The sequence below is a fragment of the Babylonia areolata genome, chromosome 33 (genome assembly GCF_041734735.1).
Source record: "Babylonia areolata isolate BAREFJ2019XMU chromosome 33, ASM4173473v1, whole genome shotgun sequence".
In the NCBI taxonomy this organism is placed as follows: Eukaryota; Metazoa; Mollusca; class Gastropoda; order Neogastropoda; family Buccinidae; genus Babylonia; species Babylonia areolata.
This window is the reverse complement of record NC_134908.1, coordinates 15,113,845-15,126,610: the sequence shown is the minus strand read 5'-3', so window position 1 is coordinate 15,126,610 and position 12,766 is coordinate 15,113,845. Positions and strand designations below refer to the sequence as shown.

The following is a 12,766-nucleotide window of genomic DNA, read 5'->3' as shown; positions in this document are numbered from 1 at the left end:
TCAGATTTCTCTGTGTGAAATTCGGGCTGCTCTCCTCAGGGAGAGCGCGTCGCTACACTGACAGCGCCACCCATTTTTTTTATTTTTTTTTTTTTCTGCCTGTGATTTTATTTGTTTCCCTATCGAAGTGAATTTTTCTACAGAATTTTGACAGGGACAACCCTTTTGTTGCTGTGGGTTCTTTTACGTGCACTAAATGCATGCTGCACACGGGACCTCGGTTTATCGTCTCATGTGAATGACTAACGTCCAGACCACCACTCAAGGTCAAGTGGAGGGGGGGGGGAGAAAATACTGGCGACTGGCCGGTGTGATTCGAACCAGCGCGCTCAGATTCTCTCGCTTCCTAGGCGGACGCGTTACCTCTAGGCCATCACTCCTCTAAGGTAGAGACATTCGGTTCTTTTTTGTGTTTGCTTGTTTAAGGTGTAGATACATTCAGTGCTTTCTTGTGTTTGTCAGACAATCAATTCTTTCTTGTGTTTGTTAGTTTAAGGTAGAGACACATTTGATTATTTATTGTGTTTGTTAAGGTATAGAGACATTCAATTATTTTTTGTGTTTGTTAGTTTATGGTGTGGAGACAATCAATTCTTTTTTGTATTTGTTAGTTTAAGGTAGAGAGATATTCATTTCTTTCTTGTGTTCGTTAGTTTAAGGTATGGAGTGGTAAAAGCGTTGGACTTTCAATATGAGGGTCCCGGGTTCGAATCTCGGTAATGGCGCCTGGTGGGTAAAGGGTGCAGGTTTTTCCGATCTCCCAGGTCAACATATGTGCAGACCTGCTTGTGCCTGAACCCCCTTCGTGTGTATACGGCAAGCAGAAGATCAAATACGCGCGTTAAACATCCTGTAATCCATGTCAGCGTTCGGTGGTTAATGGAAACAAGAACATACCCACCATGCACACTCCCGAAAACGGAGTATGGCTTCCTGCATGGCGAGGTAAAAAACGGTCATACACGTAAAAGCCCACTCGTGTAATATACGAGTGTACGTGGGAGTTGCAGCCCACGAACGAAGAAAAAGAAGAAGAAGAAATTTCTATTATTTTCTAAACAACAGTGTGACGTGACGTAAATCAGATTCATGCATGCAATCTATCACTCCGTGGAATTTCTTCATCTATAAGCATAGAATTGTTTTTCTGTTGTTAATAAAAAAAGGAAATCAAATATTTTCTGTTGTACAGACCTACATAACAATCCATCGACGATTTCCACTACCACCACCACCAGCAACAACAACAACAGGTGAAATATGGCCAGCAACAACAACAGCAGAAATGACAACACTCGTCATCGTCATCTTCCAACTTCTGCTCAAGTCCAAAAGATGAAAAGAGCAGGAACTTCCGAGTCGTCCACTGGCGAGCCGCAAACAGGATCTGACGTCACTGCTGGCGTCACCACTAAGAAGACGTCACTGCCACTGAAGTCACCGGTTTCGTCATCATCATCATCATCATCAGTGTCGTCAGCGAGTGGCGGCACAGTGCCGAATGGCAGATCTTCCTCCAGAAGTTTGCTGGTGCCTGAACTGATGGCGAAGTGAGTGTGTGTGTGTGTGTGTGTGTGTGTGTAGTGGGGTGGGGGGAGGGGGGAGACGTGTGTGTGTGTGTGTGTGTGTAGTGGGGTGGGGGGAGGAGGGTGGCGTGTGTGTGTGTGTGTGTGTGTCTGTAGTGGGGTGTGGGGGGTGGCGTGTGTGTGTGTGTGTGTGTGTAGTGGGGTGGGGGGAAGGGATGTGGCGTGTGTGTGTGTGAGTGTGTGTGTGAGTGTGTGTGTGTGTATGTGTGTGTAGTGGGGTGGGGGGAGGGGGGGTGGCGTGTGTGTGTGTATGTGTGTGTAGTGGGGTGGGGGGAGGAGGGGTGGCGTGTGTGTGTGTATGTGTGTGGTGGGGTGGGGGGAGGAGGGGTGGCGTGTGTGTGTGTATGTGTGTAGTGGGGTGGGGGGAGGAGGGGTGGCGTGTGTGTGTGTATGTGTGTAGTGGGGTGGGGGGAGGAGGGGTGGCGTGTGTGTGTGTATGTGTGTAGTGGGGTGGGGGGAGGAGGGGTGGCGTGTGTGTGTGTATGTGTGTGTAGTGGGGAGGGGGGGTGGCGTGTGTGTGTGTATGTGTGTGTAGTGGGGTGGGGGGAGGAGGGGTGGCGTGTGTGGTGTATGTGTGTGGTGGGGTGGGGGGAGGAGGGGTGGGCGTGTGTGTGTGAAATGTGTGTAGTGGGGTGGGGGGAGGAGGGGTGGCGTGTGTGTGTGTATGTGTGTAGTGGGGTGGGGGAGGAGGGGTGGCGTGTGTGTGTGTATGTGTGTAGTGGGGTGGGGGGAGGAGGGGTGGCGTGTGTGTGTGTGTAGTGGGGTGGGGGGAGGAGGGGTGGCGTGTGTGTGTGTGTGTAGTGGGGTGGGGGGAGGAGGGGGGGCGTGTATGTGTGTGTGGTGGGGTGGGGGGAGGAGGGGTGGCGTGTATGTGTGTGTGGTGGGGTGGGGAGGAGGGGTGGCGTGTGTGTGTGTGTGTAGTGGGGTGGGGGGAGGAGGGTGGTGGGGTGTGTGTGTGGTGGTGGGGTGGGGCAGGAGAGGGGAGAAGATGTGTATGTAGTTACCAGTGTGGTAGGACGGATTGGCAGTTGTATTATCACTCGTGGAGGTGTGTGTGTGTGTGTAGTGGGGTGGGGGGAGGGGGGGGTGGCGTGTGTGTGTGTGTGTGTGTGTGTGTGTGTGTGTGTGTAGTGGGGTGGGGGAAGGGGGTGTGGCGTGTGTGTGTGTGTGTGTGTGTGTGTGAGTGTGTGTGTGTGGTGGGGTGGGGGGAGGAGGGGTGGCGTGTGTGTGTGTATGTGTGTGTAGTGGGGTGGGGGGAGGGGGGTGGCGTGTGTGTGTGTGTGTAGTGGGGTGGGGGGGGGCGTGTGGGTGCGTGTGTGTGTGTGTAGTGGCGTGAGGGGGGGGGGGGGTGGCGTGTGTGTGTCTGTGTGTAATTTGTGCGGTGTGTGTGTCTGTGTCTATGTGTAGTGTGTGTGTCCGTAGGGCGGTGGTGTGTGTGTGTGTGTCTGTGTGTAGTTTGTGCTGTGTGTGTGTGTGTGTGTCTGTGTCCGTGTGTAGTGTGTGTGTTTCTGTCTATGCGCGTTTAAGTGTTGTGTGTATATTGTGTGTGTGTGTGTGTGTGTTTGTGTCTGTGCGTTTAGGTGTTGTGTGTGTGTGATGTGTGTCTGTTGTGTGTTTTTTGGGGGAAGGGGGTGATGAGTGTGTGTGTGTGTGTGTGTGTGTGTGTATGTTTGCGAGGGGGGGGGGTGTTTGTTCTACCTGTCTTTCTATCTGTGTTTGTATGTGTGTAGTTTGTGCTGGGGGGGGGGGGGGGGGGGGGGATGTGTATGTATTCGTGTGCGTGCGTGTGTCTGTGTCTGTTTTATTGTGTATTTGTTTCTTTCTCTCTGTCCGTCCTTTAGTTTAGCGTCTTTTCACAATGAGTGATATTAGACGATAAAAAGAAACAAAGAACAAAGAACAAAAAAAGGGGGGAGAGGAGGATAGGGAAGGGGGGGGGGGGGAGAGACGTCAGGATAAAACAGAAAAAGGCAGAAAACCACCAGGCTAAGAAATGCGTAACTAACATTTTTTTCATTTTCATTTTATCACAGCAGATTTCTCTGTGTGAAATTCGGGCTGCTCTCCCCAGGGAGAGCGCGTCGCTACACAACAGCGCCACCCATTTTTTTGCATTTTTTCCTGCGTGCAGTTTTATTTGTTTTTCCTATTGAAGTGGATTTTTTCTACAGAATTTTGCCTGCAACAACCCTTTTGTTGCCGTGGGTTCTTTTACGTGCGCGAAGTGCATGCTGCACACGGAACCTCGGTTTATCGTCTCATCCGAATGACTAGCGTCCAGACCACCACTCAAGATCTAGTGGAGGGGGGAGAAAATATCGGCGGCTGAGCCGTGATTCGAACCAGCGCGCTCAGATTCTCTTGTTTCCCAGGCGGACGCGTTACCTCTAGGCCATCACTCTGCATGAGATTAGATAACCAGTAACAACTCGATAATGATAATAATAACTAAAACCATTAACATAATTATCAAGTACATTAAAGGAATGTAGAAATAGGGCTATGAACTAATGCCTTTGGAAATTCTACTACAAGAACCTTGTCAGAAATAACTTTCCAAAAATCAACTGCAGAATAGTTATTTTCTTTTAAATACTTGGGCAAGAAGGTACGTAACTGCTGACAGTGAAACAAACAATGATGCAAGCTGAACTGCTTACCACAGACGCTTATAACATTTTTACTATATTTTGTCTTCAGCGCGTCAGGTTTTATACGTAAGAGAGGTTATTAATCTTGTATAGCAAGCTGATGGATTCGGTATCTTTTCTTTGATAATATTCTCGGGGAATAATGTCCCTTTCTGTTTTAAATTCTTTGCCTTCCATCGTTTATGAAATCGACCCCATGCTGATTTATCTAACAGAGTGAATGCCTCTTTTACTGAAAGACGGACATGTATTTTTGTCGAATTTTCTGAATCTTGTGCTCCTCTTTTAGCTGCTTTATCAGCAGTTTTATCGCCATGAATGCCCACATGAGAAGGTACCCAACAAAAACCGACCTCAGTCTATTTAATCCTCAAACAATGTACCAAATGATTTGCCTCAATAACTAAGTCAGGTCTTGTTTCAAGGCTAAATGATTCTAGAGCATAAAGTACTGATTTAGAATCAACAAAGAATGCTATTTCCAAGTAAACTATTTGATGGTTCACCAAGTAGTTCAAAGCTTGTATAACAGCAACAAGCTCAGCCGTGTGTGTGTGTGTGTGTGTGTGTGTGTGTGTGTGTGTGTGTGCAGAATGTGTGTGTGTTTGTGTGTATATGTGTGTGCATGTGTCCAGAATGTATGTGTTTGTCTGTTGCGCGCGCGCACATGCACGAACGTGTGTACATGCGTGATTACGAAAAGCTGGACGCGCGAAAATAATTGTGACAGATGAAAGTGTAACTGAGTGATTACAAACAGCTTCAGTCATTATTCTACGAAAGACAATCTCTAGTTCTGCGCTTCTTTCACGTTACCAGCTTGCAAAGAATTCTATGGAACTGTACGACCGAAAGTGTATAATGGACGAAAACACATCTATAATCCATTTCGAAATAGACCAGCGAGTTACACACGCATGTGCATGTGCCTCATGGAATTATATGGGGACGAGAAGGGGGGTAACTGATATTTCAGCTGTCGATGAAAATGTACGGTTATTTCCCTTACACTGACACCTGCACTGTGTGTCGCGTGGTCTCCCACTGTCCGTCTGTCGGTCTTTCTGTCTGTCTGCTTCCTGTTTCCCTTCTATCTCACCCTCTTCATTCATTCATCCATTCATTCATTCATTCGTTATATCTATCTATCCATCCATCCATTCATTCATTTACTTATTCATCTACTCGTGTATTCTTTTTTTTTTTTTTTTTTTGTCTGTTTATTTATGTATCTATTTAGTCATTTATTCGTTCTTTCTTTCTTTCTTTCACCCATTCATTTACTTATTCATTTATTCGTTCATCAATTCATTCGCTGATTTAGTCATTCATTCATTTAGTTACTTATTCATTCATTCACTCATTCATTCACTCATTCATTTTATTCAGTACTGTAAGGCTGTCACTACAAGTTTATCTATTCATTCATACATTCATCAGTCACTAGTTTATTCATTGTCTGTCAGTCAGTCATTTATTCATTTATTCATTCATTCATTCATTCACTTATTCAATCATCTATTTATTTATCTATCTATTTAGTCATTCACTCATTCTTTTTTTCTTTTCTTTTCTTTTCTTTTCTTTTTTTCTTTCTTTTTTTTTTCTTTTTTTTTTTTTTCTTTCGTTTTTTTTCCCCGTCCAGGTTAGCAGTCCCAGTCTACTTCTTCACCATCAGCGCCACCTGGTGGATAGGGATGGTGGAGGTGATGCCCTCCCTTTACCGTCACCACCCCTCCTCAGTGCTGCTCGCGCAGCGCGTGCTGATGGTCGTGCTGTACGTGCAGACCATGGGAAACTGGCTGTGCATCCGCTACGTTGATTCCTCCTACTCCGCCTTCCTCAGGCACAGATGGAGGGGGAGGAGGATGGGGAGGGAGAGGGAGAGGCAGAGGGGGGAGTGGGAGACTGCGAGGGTTGGGGGAGAGGAGGTAGAGGAGGGGGAGGAGGAGGGAGAAGGAGGAGGAGGTTGTGGTCAACATCACCGACTGTCCTCGCCACCACCACAACAACAACAAAAACAGCAGCAACAACAAAAAGAACAACAACAGCAGCAGCAAGAAGAAGAAGAACAACAACAAACAGAAAGGTCCAACCCAAGAAAGGACCCACCATGGAAGCCGCCCTTCAACCCACCGAAGGACAAGACCAGTTTCTCTTACTGGTCCTGGATTCCTTGCTACACCTGCCAGGTAATGCGGCCCCCCAGGTGTCACCACTGCGCCGTCTGCGACACCTGCGTCCTCAAGCGCGACCACCACTGCTACTTCGCCGGAAGTTGCGTAGGCTGGAAGAACCAGCGTCACTTCCTGGTCTTCGCGGTGTGGGCTTGCTTCTCGTGCTGCTACGCCACCGCGCATGCGCTGCCTTACTTGTACGAGAACATGTGGCCTGTCATGAGGTGGTTCGATCTTCTGGCGCCCGTGGTTGTGATCCGCTGGGTGCTGGGTTTCGTTCCAGGCTGGGTCTGCGTCAACATGTGCGTGCAGACTCTTCTCTTCTACTTCATTCTGTTGTCGTTCAACTTTGTCATGGAGCACCTGACGTTGATTGTTAAGGGGGTGACGTCTTTCGAGGCCACCAGTCTGAAGAAGGGGGTGGAGGTGCGGGACGGGAGGGGGCTGGGGGGGAGGTTCAGGTCCGTGCTGGGCAGGAACTGGGGCCTCAGCTTCCTCTGCCCGTTCCTCCACTGGTGGCTGGAGGTTGAGGAGGACCCGGAGAACTGGCCGTCTATTCAGCTTTACCGCCACAGTAAGTAAGATGGTGTTGATGCTTACACAGTGCCTATCCTCAGTGAGATGATGATATTGATATCCATATAGTGCCTTAAAACCATGGTAAACAGCGTGAACATGGACCATGCCACTATTTTCATGAACGGAGAACAACTGGAAGATGTCGGAAACTTCAAATATCTAGGAGCAACCCTGACAAAGGATGGAAGCAGCAAAGCAGAAATAAGAATTCGTATTGGCACAGCCACCGCAGCCATGACCACACTGAACAGAGTGTGGAAAAGTAACATCAGATTCTCCACAAAATTCAAACTCTCAGTATCAGTATCAGTATCAGTAGCTCAAGGAGGCGTCACTGCGTTCGGACAAATCCATATACGCTACACCACATCTGCCAAGCAGATGCCTGACCAGCAGCGTAACCCAACGCGCTTAGTCAGGCCTTGAGGAAAACTCTACAAAGCCCTGGTGGTCTCCATTGTGCTGTATGGTTGCGAGGCATGGACACTGACGGCCGAAACTGAAAGGAAGATCCAGGCTTTCGAGAACAAATGCCTGAGGAAACTCCTTCAAATTTCTTGGATCGAGCACAGGACCAATGAACATGTACGGAGCAGAATTGAGAATCTTGCTGGACCTCACGAACCTCTCCTTTCAACTGTGAAGAGACGCAAGCTGATATGGTTTGGGCACAACACTCGACACACCAGTCTGTCCAAAACAATCATGCAAGGCACCATCGAGGGCAGGAGAAGAAGAGGAAGACAGCGGAAGAACTGGCATGAGAACATCAAAGAATGGACCGGACTTCATACACGTGAGCTGCTGCCGGAGGCTTCTGACAGAGACAGATGGAGAAGGGGGGTTGCGTCTGCGGTCCTCAGGTTTCCCCCAAGGACTACTCTGTAGTTATGGACCTCAGGTGAGGTGATAGTGCATTGTCTTCGGTCGGAGACCAAGCTCTAAGCACTTCACAAACACAGAGTCATGGTTAATAATCACGATGACATGGCGATTTATCTTCCGGATCGGAGAAAAACTCTAGGCGCTTTACAGAGTTATTGTTGATAGTTTCAGTTTCAGTTTCACTTTCTCAAGGAGGCGTCACTGCGTTCGGACAAATCCATACACGCTACACCACATCTGTTGAGCAGATGCCTGACCAGCAGCATAACCTAACGCGCTTAGTCAGGCCTTGAGTGCATGCTTACATATTTGTGTACCTATGAAAGTGGATTTCATTTTACGTAATTTCGCCAGAGGACAACACTCTCGTTGCCATGGGTTCTTTTTCAGTGCGCCAAGTGCGTGCTGCACACAGGACCTGGGTTTATCGTCTCATCCGAAAGACTAGACGCTCAGTTTGATTTTCCAGTCAAACTCAGGAGAAAGGGCGAGAGCGGGATTCGAACCCACACCCTCACGGATTCTCTGTATTGGCAGCTGAGCGTCTTAACCATTCTGCCACCTTCCTCGTTGATAATGATGATAATATGGATACTTATACAGCGTCTATCCTTTGTTGGAGACCAAGCTCGAAGCTCTTTACAAACACGGAGTCATGGTTAATAATCACGATGATGTGGCGATTTATCTTCGGTTCGACGGCGGTGCAATAGCCGAGTGGTTAAAGCGTTGGACTGTCAATCTGAGGGTCCCGGGTTCGAATCACGGTGACAGCGCCTGGTGGGTAAAGGGTGGAGATTTTTACGATCTCCCAGGTCAACATATGTGCAGACCTGCTAGTGCCTGAACCCCCTTCGTGTGTATATGCAAGCAGAAGATCAAGCACGCACGTTAAAGATCCTGTAATCCACGTCAGCGTTCGGTGGGTTATGGAAACAAGAACATACCCAGCATGCACACCCCCGAAAGCGGAGTATGGCTGCCTACATGGCGGGGTAAAAACGGTCATACACGTAAAAGCCCACTCGTGTGCATACGAGTGAACGCAGAAGAAGAAGAAGAAGAATCTTCGGTTGGAGGCCAAGCTCTTAGCGCGCAGCTTTACAAGCACAGCCGGAGTCATTTTTAACGATATCGATGATAATACGGATACTCATATAGCGCCTTACCTTTGGTCGGAGACCAAGCTCTAAGTGCCTGACAAACACAGAGTAAGTTGCACAACAGGCTGCCTACTTGGGTAGAGCCAACTGACGGCTGCCACTGATTAGGCGCTCATCATTCGTTTCCTGTGTCATTCGATTACTGAGGTTTCAGTCACGCATACACACACACTCATAGGGACCCGTCTGTCCAGTTTTATCGCCACAGTAAACAGATAAAAGTTTGGTGGGTTGTGCTGAATTCTACAGCAAACTAGCGGTGTGTGTCAGTAGTCAATGTGATAAATAAAAATGACAAACGGTTTATTGAGGGTAGAATGAATAAGCTGAAAGTTTCTTTACACCATGCCCTCACACACGCATATACATACATACATACATATACACAATATATAAGATAAAAGCTCTATGAGTATGTTAGCTATGAAAGCTCACGTATGTTAGCCGCGTGATGAAAGTTCAGAATATGTGTTGGGCATGTGATAATTAAAAGTTTGAGCAATGTAAGTATGTTGATTGCGTGAAAAACGCTTAATAAATATGTTGGGTGCATGATAAATCTCTGTTGGAATGTGATAAAAGTTGTTTAGGTATGTCACGTGCGTGATAAAGCTCAATAAGTATATGATTTTTTTTAAAAAGCCCTGTACTAAAATACATTAGGCGTGAGATAGAAGTTCTATAACTATTTTGGCGTGTGATTAAAGTTCTGTAAGTATGGGTTATAAAAGTTATATGTTAGCAGTAATAAAAGCTCAAGACGTGATGCAAGGTCTGTAAGTATGGGTTATAAAAGTTATATGTTGGCAGTAATAAAAGCTCTAGACGTGATACAAGGTCTGTAAGTATGGGTTGTAAAAGTTATATGTTGGCAGTAATAAAAGCTCTAGACGTGATACAAGGTCTGTAGGTATGGGTTGTAAAAGTTATATGTTAGCAGTAATAAAAGCTCCATACGTAATACAAGCTCTGTGAGTATGTTGGGCACGTGATAAAAGCTCTGTATGTATGTTAGGCGTGTGATAAAATCGGTCTCAGTCTATTAGGCATAATGGGCGCGTGATAAATACTAATTACGTTGGGTGTGTGATGAAAGATCTTTAAGTATGTTAGTTGGGTGCTGAAACCTGTATAATTATGTTCATCATTTATGTTGGTTATGTGATGAAACCTGTGTATGTTGGTCTTGTGATGAACATGTGTATGTATGGTAGTCATGTGACAGAACCCGTGTAAGTATGTTGGTCTTGTGATAGAACCTGTGTATGTTGGTCTTGTGATAGAACCTGTGAAAGTATGTTGGTCATGTGATAGAACCTGTGTATGTTGATCATGTGATAAAACCTGTGAAAGTATGTTGGTCTTGTGATAGAACCTGTGTATGTTGGTCTTGTGATAGAACCTGTGAAAGTATGTTGGTCTTGTGATAGAACCTGTGTATGTTGGTCTTGTGATAGAACCTGTGAAAGTATGTTGGTCTTGTGATAGAACCTGTGTATGTTGGTCTTGTGATAGAACCTGTGAAAGTATGTTGGTCATGTGATAGAACCTGTGTATGTTGATCATGTGATAAAACCTGTGTAAGTATGTTGGTCTTGTGATAGAACCTGTGTAAGTATGTTGGTCTTGTGATAGAACCTGTGAAAGTATGTTGGTTATGTGATGAAACCTGTGTAAGTATGTTGGTCTTGTGATAGAACCTGTGTAAGTATGTTGGTCATGTGATAGAACCTGTGTAAGTATGTTGGTCATGTGATAAGTATGTTGGTCTTGTGATAGAACCTGTGTATGTATGTTGGTCATCAGTGTGATAAAACTTGTGGGTCATGTGATAAAAACTGTACAAATATGCTGACCTTGTGATAAGACCTGTATAAGTATTTTGGCCACGTGATAAGACCTGTATAAGTATTATGGCCATGTAGTAAGATCTGCTTAAGTAAGTTGGTCGTATGATGTGACCTGTACAAATGACTACGTGATAAGATCTGTATAAATGTTTGCCACAATGTAATAAAACCTAGTGTTTATGTGTGAATATGTTGTTTATGTGATATAACTGTTAACCCTTTCACCGCCAAGTTCGCATTTTTGCACAGGCGTGGTAGAGGACCCATGTCACTGAAAGGTGACCATTCATTGGTCTGTTATCTATGTACCCTCAAGGCCTGACTAAGCGCGTTGGGTTACGCTGCTGGTCAGGCATCTGCTTGGCAGATGTGGTGTAGCGTATATGGATTTGTCCGAACGCAGTGACGCCTCCTTGAGCTACTGAAACTGATACTGAAACTGAAACTGAACCTGCTGCTCTTAATGTTCGGGGGTAGGATAGGCCATAATTATTTTCTGTACATCGCAGGGGGGAATCCCCAGCTGTTCTTAGCCACTGTCTTTTCTGTGTTAAAACCACAAGGAAATTTTGTACTCTAAATTGACTGGCGGTGAAAGGGTTAAAATGAATTTGTACATGCACGTTGAAAGAATGCAACAGTCACTCTGTTTTATTTTCAAGAATCTCGGTTTCTGTTTTTTTACGAATGAATGCATCAATGATTTATTTATCATGTTTCAAGTCCCACCAGTTTCAGTTTCTCAAGGAGGCGTCACTGCGTTCGGACAAATCCATATACACTACACCACATCTGCTAGGCAACGTGCTTGTCAGGCCTTGAGTGCATGCTTATATATTTGTGTACCTATCAGAGTGGATTTCTTTTTACAATAATTTTGTCAGATGACAACACTCTCGTTGCCATGGGTTCTTTTACAGTGCGCCAAGTGCGTGCTGCAGCACGCGGGACCTCGGTTTATCGTCTCATCCGATAGACAAGACGCAGGCTCAGTTTGATTTTCCAGTCCATCTTGGGGGAAAGAGTGAGAGCGGCTATATTCGAACCCGTACCCTCACGGTTTCACCAGAAAAGAAAGCACCTTCTTAAGGCTTCTGTAAAGCGAACACAATTGCCAGCATTTGAAGCACGTCGCCCTAACAACACACACACACACACACACACACACACACACACACACACACACACACACACACACACACACACACACACACACACACACACACACACACACACACACACTTCTTTTTCTTCTTCTTCTTCTGCGTTCGTGGGCTGCAACTCCCACGTTCACTCGTATATATATACACGAGTGGGCTTTTTACGTGTATGACCGTTTTTACCCCGCCATGTAGGCAACCATACTCCGCTTTCGGGGGTGTGCATGGTGGGTATGTTCTTGTTTCCATAACCCACCACACACACTTAAACCCAACTTCATCACGCGTACACACACACACACACACACACACACACACACACACACACACACACACACACACACACACACACACACACACACACACACACACACACACACACACACACACACACACACACACACACACACACACACACACACAATACTATAACTTCTAATTGTAGCATTCAGTGGTGAAAACTGGATTACAACTAAAGGACGGAATGCATGAGGTGATCATTTCAGCGCTAAGTTAACTAAGAGTTAAAAATGTTTCTAAGTATATGGAATTTATCGTGGAGTTAGGAACATTCTTGATGATAAGCAAACTTCGCGCTGCTAAATGACGAGCGCAATAGCCGAGTGGTTAACTCTCTCCATACGAACGGCGAAAGAGACGACGTTAACAGCGTTTCACCCCAATTACCACCATCAAAATATTGCAAGCGGAAGGC

The 12,766-nt window shown here is 46.1% G+C and overlaps 1 protein-coding gene across 1 annotated transcript in view; it reads left to right on the top strand.

The window, feature by feature from the left end:
- LOC143276883 (uncharacterized) overlaps positions 1-9,671 on the top strand; it is an 11,441-nt gene extending 1,770 nt beyond the window's left edge. Inside the window, exons 2-3 of the mRNA XM_076581540.1 lie at positions 1,193-1,550; positions 5,883-9,671. Of these exons, the coding sequence (XP_076437655.1) occupies positions 1,261-1,550; positions 5,883-6,996 (1,404 nt within the window). The 5' untranslated portion in view covers positions 1,193-1,260 and the 3' untranslated portion in view covers positions 6,997-9,671. The remainder of the gene's footprint in view (positions 1-1,192; positions 1,551-5,882) is intronic.
- Positions 9,672-12,766: the final 3,095 nt, after the last annotated feature.